Source organism: Callorhinchus milii, unplaced genomic scaffold, assembly GCF_018977255.1.
Source record: "Callorhinchus milii isolate IMCB2004 unplaced genomic scaffold, IMCB_Cmil_1.0 Scaffold11, whole genome shotgun sequence".
NCBI lineage: Eukaryota > Metazoa > Chordata > Chondrichthyes > Chimaeriformes > Callorhinchidae > Callorhinchus > Callorhinchus milii.
In genome coordinates this window covers 20,240,444-20,252,732 of record NW_024704752.1, presented here as the reverse complement: position 1 = coordinate 20,252,732, position 12,289 = coordinate 20,240,444, and the positions used below count along the sequence as shown (strand labels likewise).

General features: G+C 42.0%; 1 protein-coding gene across 3 annotated transcripts; it reads right to left on the bottom strand.

Annotated features, from left to right (window-relative positions):
- Positions 1-175: 175 nt before the first annotated feature.
- Positions 176-7,498, bottom strand: LOC103175903 (replication termination factor 2-like). Of its 3 annotated transcripts, XR_487548.2 has the most exons (4): positions 7,203-7,498; positions 2,259-2,370; positions 950-1,184; positions 176-308 (listed from the first exon to the last, which is right to left on the bottom strand). XR_487548.2 is itself a non-coding variant. In XM_007889197.2 (3 exons), exons 1-3 carry the CDS (start codon positions 7,272-7,274, stop codon positions 1,000-1,002), a joined length of 369 nt encoding a protein of 122 aa, XP_007887388.1. In that variant the 5' UTR covers positions 7,275-7,498; the 3' UTR covers positions 641-999. The 3 variants fall into 3 exon arrangements, 1 of the variants encoding a protein (XP_007887388.1); XM_007889197.2 differs by lacking the exon at positions 176-308 and having other exon boundaries at positions 641-1,184; XR_006085397.1 differs by lacking the exons at positions 176-308; positions 2,259-2,370 and having other exon boundaries at positions 641-1,184.
- Positions 7,499-12,289: the final 4,791 nt, after the last annotated feature.

Genomic DNA, 12,289 nt, shown 5'->3' with positions numbered 1-12,289 from the left:
GGTGCTGATTGGCTCAGGTCAGCATCACCATTCAGGGATGCTCAATGAGTCGGTCCAGAACCTTGGCGTCTTGTTTAACCCACAACCGTCCTTTCTACCCCACATCCGTGCGACATGCCTCCAACCATAGCCTCCCCCCTAGACACAGGTCCCACCCAGACAGACATGTTCTGACTCCAAATTAATGAGTTTTATTTTGTTTAAACTGGTCTGGACAGAAGCAGACAGTCGGTTCGTATCCCACATCTCAATATAATTGATGTTTCACACAGTATTGACGAGCCGGGCTCAGCTGCAGCAGCTACAACCTGGAAAATAATAATAAACTTTGAAATGTAATGAGTAACAATAACCTGCATTTATATAGCACCCCTCACACAGGGCAGTCGCAGAGCGCTTGGTGGAACAAAATAAAGTGCAGCACCGCCCGCCATCACTGTGCAGTGGATTATTCACTGAGAAGTTGTTCATAGGATGTGGCGTGAATCAGCTGCTAAAAAACACAAATAACTGCACCCTAAGTTACAAAAAAGTTGTGTGGGGGTGCTCTGCTCTGCGTAACAACCAACTCCTATCTTTCTGCCTCAACCCCAGGACCACCGCTTTCCTGACAGAATGATTGTGCTCTGGGTCTCGCTGATCATTTCCTCATATGTGTGAGCTGCTGTCAGATGTGTTGCTATAGAAGATGACAATGAAGAATCCTTTGTGAGATTTATTAAGCAAAATGAAGAGTTCATGAGAGTAAAGCCACCAGTAGACAATTGGAAGCACGTTTGAGCAATAATTAGTGTGAGCTCTGGACCTGAGGTAAGTCTCACCACTTCAGTCTGATCCCATCACCAATTAAACATTTTCACTTTCATTACCACCAGGATTAAAGAGTCTCGGCAGAATTAGGAAGAGCTCCTAGAGAAAAAGTCCACATGGAGGAAAGAAATTTAATCACCTGGGTTTACTAACTAAAGTAGGCGGTGATGGTATCTGGTTCTGGCTGTTTCAGATGTAGTATGCAGTGTGAGTGATCCAGTTTTGCTCCTTTGAGCATTTTGCTGAGCTGTGGGAGGTGAAAATGGATTTGTAGGCCTCTGATTTCTGCCCGTGGTCGGCTCGTGAGCGTTTGCCATTGCTGGAGCTGAATGTGCTGGGAGTCCCAGAGCCCGAGGACACTGATCGGCCGTTTACTGTAAGAGAGTAAATGAAGATCACTAATAATAATAATCCTTGCATTTGATATAGCGCTTTTCACGTCGGGAGGACGTCCTAATGCGCTTCACAGAACACACTGTAAAGTGAAGTGACTGTATATTTGTGGGCGAACGCGGCAGCCAATTGCGCACAGCAATGTCCCACAAACAGTTGTAGATTGAAAATGACCAATTTATGTGTGGAGTAAGGAAACTTGCCCAAGGTTTCACCCTGTTTGGCTCCCCGGCACACTGATCCAGATAATTATCCCTAATACATTCTATAAACTCTTCCTCTATAATACTTTTCCCAATTTATGTGCAGATTAAAATCGCCCACAATTGATGTTTTTCCTTTACTACAGCTCTGCGAATTTCCTGATTTATACCTTGAGAGATACTGTGACTGCTGTTCGGGGGTCTACAAACTACTCCCACTCAAGGTTTCTGCCCCTTGTTATGTATCTCTACACATACTGACTACTTCCTGCTTTTCTGATTTAAAATCTTTCCTCTCTATTGTTTTTATCTACTGGGTTGGGGCTCTGTTTGTGGGTGGGAGTCTGTGTGTGTGGGGTCTGTCTGTGGAGTGTGGGCTGTGCATGTGAGTGGGGCGGTCTACACCCCACATGCCCCATACACCTTCGCTCCTGCCTTTAAGAGGGCGACGGCCTCGCTTTAATTCCCAAATACGGTCCACAGACTGAAATCCTGCCTCGTCACGAAACCCGCCCCTCACGTGATACCGTCCCCGCCCCTGTTTACCACTGATTGAGTTTAATAAACTATTGCACTTTAAACCCGTTTCACGGGTTTGGGGGCGGTGGCCCCGGAGAGCGGTTATGTTTTTAACACAAAGTCAATGCCAAACTTCATGGATATGACTGGGATTAATGTAGAATTAGGAACATTTTGCACTAGTTTTCAGGATCAATTTACAATGTTTCCTCTAATTTTTTTGACACAAATCAAAATTGTAAAAGAGTAGTAGTTTCCCACTGACACAAGAGGTGTTTATAACATCGAAAAATAATAAACAAAGGTGTTTTATTATGATGTGTTTTTTCTTACCGGAGGATGAGGCGTCACAGGGGAAGGCGCCGGGTCTCAAACCCCAGCCCCGAGTTTGGGTGGGGCCGGGGGGGAGCGTCTGCGCGCACACCTGAGGCTGTCTGTATAAAACCTTAGAACACAACGGGAAAAGTGCGCAAATCTCAAATTGCACAAAATCAGCATCAAACCAACAAATAAAAGCCCAGAATTTACTGTTGTTCGACTATAGAAGTTGTAGTACAATAATAATGAACATTAAACCAATGTCGAACGGAGAAAGTACTGACAGTCACCGGATAGAACACATCGGGTTTTCCTCTGTGTGTGAAAAAGGAACAAAGATGACTTTGGGAAAGGGCGGAGTTTTTCACCCAAAGAGTTGAGGAAATCTGGAACTCTCTCCCCCAAAAGGCGGTGAATGCTGGATCCAATCACATTTTCAAGATGGAGGTAGATATTTGTTAGGTCAGCGTATTAAGGGATATGGAGCAAAGGTGGGTAACTGGACTTAACGTATAGATCGGTCATGATCTTATAAAATGGTGGAACAGGCTCAAGGGGCTGAATAGCCTACTCCTGTTTCTATGTCTATCTGTCTATGTGTCTATGTATTCATGTATCAAAGAAGCAACTTGCTCATCCAATCAATTAGGTGTTCGAGTTGGATGGGATCAAATGGACTGAAGGGCCTTCTTCATCTGAACCTCCCCTGTCAATACGAGGTCTATTAAGTTGATGGTTGCGTTGTTAAAACTTATTTAGTTGTTTGTGCAGGAGCTAAGGTTCCCAAAGCTTTCCACTCTGTTATAGACTGATCCATACAACAAGAACAAATTACATTTGTACAACGTCTTTCACCTCAGGGGGAACATCCCAAGGCTCTGAACAGTCAGAGATCCGCACCTGAGCTAGTGGTTGGGATCAGGAGGGGTGGAGGGCAGGGAGGTGAAGGAACATGACCGAAGGTACCGTTGAAGAAGAGGGTCTTGAGATGGGTCTTGAAGGAGGCAAGGGTAGGAACGAGTCGAAGGGCTGTGGGATGAAGTTCCAGAGGGTGGAGGCCGAGAGGCCGAAGACCCGCCCGCCAATGATGGGGTGGACAAAGTGGGGGATGTGAAGCAGGTTCCCGGAGCCCACTGAGCAGAGAGTTTGGTGGGGGGTTAGGAGATTAGAGGTAGGGAGGCCATGGATGGCTTTGAAGGTGAGGACCAGGATCTTGAACTGTATCCTTTGTGGGATGGGAATGCCAATTACTGACCAGCTGCAACATATAAAATCTTGTACACATTTGCAAATGTGTTACCAAAGGAATGTGTGTTACAGAGAGAGCGAGAAACCAGTATCTATTAGTAAGATTTAGTACCAGTACCCAATTACAACAACAACTTGGATTTATAAGAACATAAAACATAAGAATTAGGAGCAGGAGTAGGCCATTCGGCCCCTCGAGCTGCCCCGCCATTCGATAAGATCATGGCTGATCTTCAGACCTAACTCTAATTACCTGCCCTTTCCCCAAATCCTCTAATCACTCTATTTTTAAAAAAAATTATCAGTCTCAGCCTTGAAGATGTTCAAGGATTGAGCATCTACAGCCTTATGGGGGAGTGAATTCTATAAATTCACTACCCTCTGAGTGAAGAAATGTTTCAACTCTGTTCTAAAAGGCTGACCCTTAATTTTAAGACTGTGACCCCTGGTTATAGATTCTCCTACCGGGGGAAACAGACCCTCAGTGTCTACTTTATCCAGCCCTTTAAGAATCTTATATGTTTCAATAAGTTATATAGCGCCCTCCACGCCGAACAGCATCAGTAAAAGTAAATTAGTAAAAGATTATCATTTTGTTTTGTTTCTTTTTTCTCGAAGGATTATTAACAGAAAGGAAACTGGCCCAAGGTCTCGCCCTGCGGGATTAGAATCCAGGTCACTCGCTTGCGAGGGAAGTGCTCTAATCACTGAGCTGCAGGACTTTACATTACATAGCCAAAATGGATAGTCAAAATGCTCATTCTTTGGTGTCTTCTTGGTACCAGGAACCTTGTGATTAAGGATATGAGATCATTCTGTTTTCAGGGTTCTGTAGTGGACAAAAATAGTAGATAACAAAGGAGCATTTCTAGCAATCGTTGGAAGCAAGAAATCAGAGAATCCTGAAGCTATCCTTTACAATTTGTATAGATTGATCAACTATACCGTTGTAACAAAACTTTGATTCCAATACTCTACATTTTGAAATACATCTGTTGTTTAACATTAAACTTGTAAGCCCTTTGGAGGGAAGCAGACAAGGTTGACATGGAGGCTGACAAGCAGAGAATTTGCGTAGTCGAGCCTGGATGTGATGAATGTGTGGAAGAGGATCCCGGCGGGCTACAGTGAGAGACATTGGCGAAGGCGGGTAAAGTTTGAGGTGGAGAAAATGCTGAGCATGTTATGGCATGGATGTGGGGGTTGAAGGATAGTTGAGGGTCGAACAGGACACTGAGATTCCGTATTGGCTCCATGAGGTGTAGAGTGCATCCATTAAGGGTGATGCTGCCGGTGTCTGAGGTATGGAGGTGCTGACGGGATCCAAGCAGGAGGGCCTCGACCGTGTTGACATTCAACTGCTGACAGTGAGCTTTCATCCAGGAGTTGATGTCTGACAGTCTGTGAGAACAGCAGTGGTCCTGGAGTCAAGGGTGGAGGCACAAAGGTAGAGTTGGGTGTCATCTGCATACAAGTTTATCTCATGTCTACGGTTGATGTCACCAAGAGGGAGCATGTAAATGTTGCAAAGGAGGGGACTGAGGACAGAGCCCAGAGGGACACCACACGTAACGGTGCAGGGGCTGGAGGAGAAGCCATTAGTGGAGACAAAGCGGAAATGGTGGGAGAGGTATGGTTTGAACCAGGCAAGGATGGGTCCATCAAGGTTGAGCTTGGGGGCAGCATGGAAACCCTATTAGAGGGGTTCACAGAGGGAATGGCATACAGTGGAGGAGGATAGAATGGCAGCAGAGAGATTGAGGAGGACAAGGAGGCAAAGAGAGCAGATGGACAGAATATCATTAGTGACTTTGACTTGGGCTATTTCCATGCTGTGGGCAAAACTATCTCTTGGGGCAGTATGGAAACCCTATTAGAGGGGTTCACAGAGGGAATGGCACACATAATTAATTGCTATCGATGTCTTCCATTATACGAGCATCCGACTATCAGCACAGTAGGTGAACTAGATGGACCTTGGTCTTTTTTCCATCTAGCAATTCTTATGTTCTCATGTTCCTCTGGGCATCGTAATTAATAAAATTGGCCAGGAAGTCCAGCTTGCCAGACCGGATCTCCCCTCTATTAATTCGGCTGTATATCAGAGCCAAAGTGCTGCAGATATAATCCGATTATGACCCAAATAATTCAGCTTCACTTCCATGACTCTCATACAAGCTCACACAAATACAATCTGAGACACTGTTTGGTGTCTGGCCACCAGCAACTGCATGGTTTTATGTTGGCAGCAGATGAGGTGTCAGGCTGGCTCAGTTGGTAACACACTATCATCCAGGTCAGAAGGTTGTGGATTCAGGCATCATTCTGGATGACACTTCAACGCAATACTTCATGCTGTCCTTCAGATGAGATGTTGAACCAAAATCATGTTTAGGTGGGTGTCCTGCAATCCTGCAACTGTGTTTTTGGAAAAGAAGGGAGTTTCTCCTGGATGTCACTGAAAATTAGTATGTTATTATTTATTTGACTTATTTGCTCATTTCAAACCATTTTAATTATCAATGCTTCGTGACAACCTTTGGTTTAAACACATCATTCATATTTGATTTTTGTCAACAATCTTTTCCAAATAGAGTTACGCATCATTTCCACAGTGTGGCGCTCTAAGTTTGAAAAATTAATTTGCAGGACACAAATCCTTCATTTACACAGCTGCTAGCCATGAGTCTTTTAGCATTTAACACCCCCCACTAAAGATTACATGGACAGACTAAAAGCTTTTGATGCACCACGCAAAATAAGACCTGTGTGGATTTGCAGTTTATCCAGCAGTGCTCTGTGTTTGCATTGCTTGTTTATCCTGCAATGTACCGGATCTATACAGCAGCGAGTTTCACACCTCCATGCAGGCAATCCTTTCCAATCAAGCTTCAATATATTGTATATAACACTGTATGGTCACTGTATCCACAACTATTTGTGGGGACACTCCTGTGCGCAATTGGCTGCCGTGTTTCGCCCACAAAATAAAGTCAATTAACTTTACAGTAAATCCTTTGAAGCGCTTTAAGAGTCTCGAAGATGTGATGTCACTATATGAAATGTAGGGATTATTATTGTTATTATAACTGTATATAACACAAACAATTGGTCTCTAGCCTCATTAAGGTAGTTAGTTCCAGCTGTTGCTCAATGTAAAGAAACACATCCGGGCATCCATTCTAAACTTGCCCTCCACAATGACTGACTTAGAATGTTTATTCTTCACTTCATCCAAACTCAATTAACATCTGTTAGTTCAAATAAATTGCATTAATTTTATAAAATTACTTTATTGAGTTTCAAACAATTTTTTACGCATGCATCATCACTGAAGCTTAAATTGCCGAAGAATGTTTGAATGACTTTTAAAGTTCACACGTACAAAATACAGTCACACTTCACAGTAAAATCCTGCAAACTGTTTTGAGATGTCCTCCCGATGTAAAAAGTATTATAACAAATGCAAGGATTAGTATTATTTCATAGCATCCACAAATATTTATTGTTCAAAGAAATGTGGCACTTTCCTCCCAGTTATCCTGTTTTAGATTCCCCTCTAAATCCAAAATTATCCCCTTCTTTGTGATGTCAATTTCTATTAAACTTTTGCACCACAATTCCATCTCTTAATTGGATATTTTGCACAGAGTAAAAAAAAATTTTAGAAACACATTTTGTGATGTGCTCTGTCTCACCTCTGCCACTCACCTCTGGTCTTTGCAGTAACAGATACCAGATGACAAAAATGGCACATTGACCTTCTGTAACCTTTCCTCCCATATACTGCGTCTGATTGGTAAGTAAAGCATCTTGTGCTTTGCACTGAACAGCATGTTGTGGTACTCACCAATCAGAAGACTGAATACTAATCCGGCACCAATTCCATTAAAGGAGGATTGGCTGTCATCTTCGGAGAGTTTATATAGCATCTTTTATATAGGGTAACAGGCTTCAAAGTTAATAATAAACAATAATAATAATCCTTGCATTTGATGTAGCAACTTACCATTTCTTCCGAGACGTCTCAAAGCACTTCTGTATACTGCAAAGCGAATTGACTGTATATTTTGTGGGCAAAAGTTAACTGATTTAAACAATTTTGCCAACCAATCTGAAATGCTACATTAATAAAATAAATCTGATAATAATGAATAATAATCCTTGCAGTTCATGCCATGCTGTTTCACATCAAAGGAGTTCAGCCCTTCACAGGTTTATTGTAGACTGTAATGGCTGTGCATTTTACTGGTGATTAATTGAATCATTAATATCTGCCCAAAAGGCAGAGAGAACCTAACGTTAACGTCCCATCCAAAGGACGGCAACTCCATCAATGCAGCGCTGCATCGGAATGTCAGCCGAGGCTTGAGCTCAAGTCTTGATGTGAGGTGGAGCGAGAAACCATAACCTGCTGACTCATAGGCTAAAGTGCTCCTCCTGGGCCAAGCTGACACCAAGCCGGCTGGACCGATTTCCATTGTACTTTAGCTGCTGTTTCCCACGCGGTCTTTTGGGCATCTCCCTGCAGTGTTGGGGATACTATCCATTTGTGATGTCCTATTTACTTGTTTTTTCAAAAAATAACATGAAAAAGTGAATGCTTTTTGTTTTCCCTGGCACTTAGTGAACTTAAACGTACACCCCAGTTTCCTGGCTCTGAGGAAGGCTTTCTCCACTAAGCTCCACATTAATGTTTTATGAATGTCTAACTCACAGCAAGAGATTTCCAAGAATCCAAATTTATCTGAATGCGCCAGCAACAAATGCCACCATGGATTATTTAATTTAATAAGATCTCATTAAATCATTTATGCCAGTGAACTTACAAGAGGAAGATCTATTTTCTGCGTACGTTTCAAGCACGGAGCTGAATGACGAATAACAAACTCAGACTCTCAACTACCACGATTTGGTAGTTGAGCGATCTCTCTCAAGCAATTAATGACTTGTGTGAAATTTAATTAGTACCAGGAATCAGAGAATGGGGAGGAGCACAGTGAGTGTTTTGCACATAAAAACACCTTAAATTGTTTTCCATTAATTAAACTTCTTTATGAATTTAGAAAGATTGTAATGGCAAATGTTAAGTTTTCTTTCCTTGTTTTGATGTCTAAAGCCATCTTGGTACTTGCTGAAATAAAGAACTGTATAATGGATCTGTTTTCTCTGTGTATATTCTATAAGCAGTTTATGGGGACTTTGGTTCAATATCGTTGGATAAATATTTGGTTATAAATAGGATTCAAGGTTATAGTGATAAGTATAGACTAGGATGATCAAATGTTGCATGGTGGACAATATTTTCTGTGGTGATGGATAGATGTTGCACCCATCACTCTTGGAGGCCTGCAAGAGGATGCTGGGAACCTGGAACAGAAGCAGAGCCCAATGAGGAAAAATTAGAAACGTAATTGGACGCTCTACATTTGTTCTAATAGAAAGAGGTGTCGGGTCGAGTTAAACTATAGCTAATCTGTGTAACAAGTGGGCTTCATAGGTCAAATGACCTTTACTTGTTTCCTTATTTTACTATGAAATTGCTATTGTTGCATTTATTGTGTAGGTTTACAATTTAACAGAACTTAGCGAAATGCTATTCAGAATTGCTTTAGAGATTTGAGTGTCTTGGGGGTGGGGGGAGATCGTCACCCAGGAGGCAATAATAATAATAATAAACCTTGCATTTGACATAGCACCTTATCATGTCGTCGCAAAGTCTCAAAGAGTTACACAAAATATTTTGTAAAGTTGAGTGACTGTGTATTTTGAGGGCGAAACTCAGTAGCTAATTGGGCACAGCAGTATCCCACAAACAATCAGTTTTAGTGACAAAATTATAATTTTCTTTGAAGGGATTATAACCCCCAGAAAATGATTCTCCAATCGACTAACAATATCACAAAACATGTAAAATAAAACGGCAGGAAACTTACATTCTTTCAGCAACAAGATGTTTTTATACAGGACCCTTCATGCCGGATAGCAACTCCTACTGCACATTGGTGAGATCAAACACCAAGCCTTATGACGGCTCTCTTCATTGGCTGCTCCCATCCATTGACAGATTGCTGCCGTTATTTCATATTTTCTAACTTGAAGGGAAGTATCCTTTTTACTCTGATTGAATAAGGATTATAGAACTGGAAATAAAAACAGTGTATCTTTAAGAATGCCAAGAGAAAAAAACATTTCCTGTCGTATCAGCGCAATCAGCAACATAGGAATTGCAAAACAAAAAAAAACCAAGGTCCATCTAGACCACCTTCTATCATCCAAATAGTCGCTTGCTACAGTAATGATGTTGTTAATGTTGACAGCAATTAATTCTGTATAGCTTAGTCTACAACACAGTGGAAAGCTTTGGGAACCTTACATACAAAGTTGCCTGGTTCTTCCAAGCCATACTACACTTATATGTCATGTCCCAAATTATTCATATGCTGACTGTAACCCAAAATATTATTTTCTAAAATAAATCTAATTTTAATTAACACTGAATTGTCAAATATCAGAATATTACCAATAAACAGGTTATGAAGTGCTAAGATGTTGCAAGTTTCAACAAAACAAATGAATTAACTTTTATCCGTATGTACACTACAGCCATTGAACAGATGTTATTTGTGTTTGTGGCCTGCAGAAGGCTCTCTTTGCCATTGCTACTGTATTTGTATTCCATCAATGGAACCATTATTTAATCTTTGATGCCAGCTACATTCATGCCTGTTTACTGCTTATTAATAAATTATCCAATTTTTAAAACTATGCTTTTTTTTCCACCATCAGCACAATTAAAGCCATAGCCCAGGCAAAGTTGTCCAGACAAAAGGAAGCACCTTTCAATGTGAGACATTCCTTCTTCCAGTCCTAATTACAACAATAAGATTACATTTGTACAGTGCATTTCACGTTGGGAGGACATCCCAAGGCGCTGCTGTGTTCAGACAGCCACTAGACTTTATAGCAAATCCTGTGAAGCGACTGAGATGGGTGCTATTATCAATTGCGAGGATTATTAGTAGTATTACTTTCCGCAAGAATGTTTTGTCCCCAAGCTTTGCAAATTGTGAAATTGTAAACAATTGTTCTTTTACTGATTTGAAGTAATTTTTTTAAAAAACAAGAGTAAACGGTGTGTGAGACGAGTCCATTGACTGTAACAACAACAACAACAACAAGATTCCATTTATAGAGCGCCTTTCACGTCAGGAGGACGTCCCAAGGCGCTGCACAGTTGGGTCATGACCCGAGCAGGGGGAAATGGTCAGGGTGAGGGGAGGGAAGGGAGGGAGAGAGGAGGGGGGAAATGGTCAGGGTGAGGGGAGGGAATGTAAATAAATTGGTAACAAAGAGGCTGGAAAAGCAAAGTGCCCAGACACCTCTTTCAAAATCCACTCTTTCATTCCCCATTTGAGAGGATAAGCCAGCAGCATTTCTCTAAAGATGGCCTGCAGTGGAGATGTAGAATGACCTTGGCTGATTCATTCACTATTTACTATATTTTATCTCTCGCTTAGTCATCAGATCAAATGTCAGATTGCTGGGCACTGATGTCAACATTAGACCTTTAATGCCTTTTTTTAATGCTACAAAACGGTTACAAAATGTTTAATTGAAAACGGATTAGTAGTTGTTTCATGAAGGTAGTGCACACTCCTGTACTTAGCAAGCCAATGGAAATCAATCTGAGTCACCTGCTCCTTTGCTCAGACCAGGACAGATAGAAGCCACTGTTAATAATAATAATAATCCTTGCATTTGTTATAGCGCTTTTCACGTCGGGAGGACGTCCCAAAGCGCTTCACAGAATATACTGTAAAGTGAATTGACTGTATATTTGTGGGCGAACGCGGCAGCCAATTGCGCACAGCAATGTCCCACAAACAGTCGTGGATTGAAAATGACCAATTTATTATTGTTTTTGGTTTTGGAGGGATTATTATTAGGCTCTGTGTGGAGTAAGGAAACTTGCCCAAGGTTTCGCCCTCTGCCTGGAATTGAACTCAGGTCTCTCGCTTGTAAAGCGAGTGCTCTAACCACTGAGCCTAATCTCTGTCCTCACCATGTACACCTTGCAGTAGAGATCTCCTCACAGCAATCTGGATGGGGAATCCTGTCTTGATTTCCTACCCAAGAAATCAAGGCCAATTAGGACACCACAGCTGAGATCAGCTAACTTCAAGATCCTCACACTTCAAATCCCTTCACTCTCTGGCACCTCCCTACCTCTCCAACCTCCTCACTCCCCAACCCACCACCCAGCGCCTCTGCTTGACTAGCACCAGCCTCCTCCTCGTTCCTCGTACCCTATACCCCACCATCGGAGGTCTCACTTTCTGCCACTATGCCCCAAAACTTTTGAAAACTTTCCCTCAATCCCTCCGCCTTGCCCCCTCTCCTTTCTCAAGTCCTGCCTGAAGAAATTCCTCTTCGACTGTGCTTACAGCCATGACACGGATTTCTACATAAGGTTTTCTGGATAAATTATCGATCATAGTCCATCTTCTTTTATCAGGCACTCAGCAGCAATTCGCATTACCTTTGATTTGCTCTGGTCCTTTGATTAGTCAAATAAACATTCAATAGAAGGAAGCCAGGGCAAAGATTATGACTTGAGATCTTCGTTGTTTCTTTGCATGAGTGAAATATGTGCTCACCACATGTGCTTCATTGTATCCAGGGTGCACTTCATCACACGGTCCCCATGCATCTATGATGATGACCTCTATGCTTCCTTTCTTTCCGCTAGAAAGTATTCATTCCTCTGTTAAAGACTAACAACCTTGACCTGCCAC

What these genes read in the sequence shown, in the direction of transcription:
- LOC103175903 (XM_007889197.2), bottom strand. Translation starts at nt 7,274, where the DNA reads ATGGGAGGAAAGGTTACAGAAGGTCAATGTGCCATTTTTGTCATCTGG. An exon ending in TGTTACTGCAAAGACCAGAG is followed by an intron (nt 2,371 to 7,202) that starts GTGAGTGGCAGA and finishes TTGTGTTCTAAG; the next exon opens with GTTTTATACAGACAGCCTCA. An exon ending in CTGTGACGCCTCATCCTCCG is followed by an intron (nt 1,185 to 2,258) that starts GTAAGAAAAAAC and finishes ACTCTCTTACAG; the next exon opens with TAAACGGCCGATCAGTGTCC.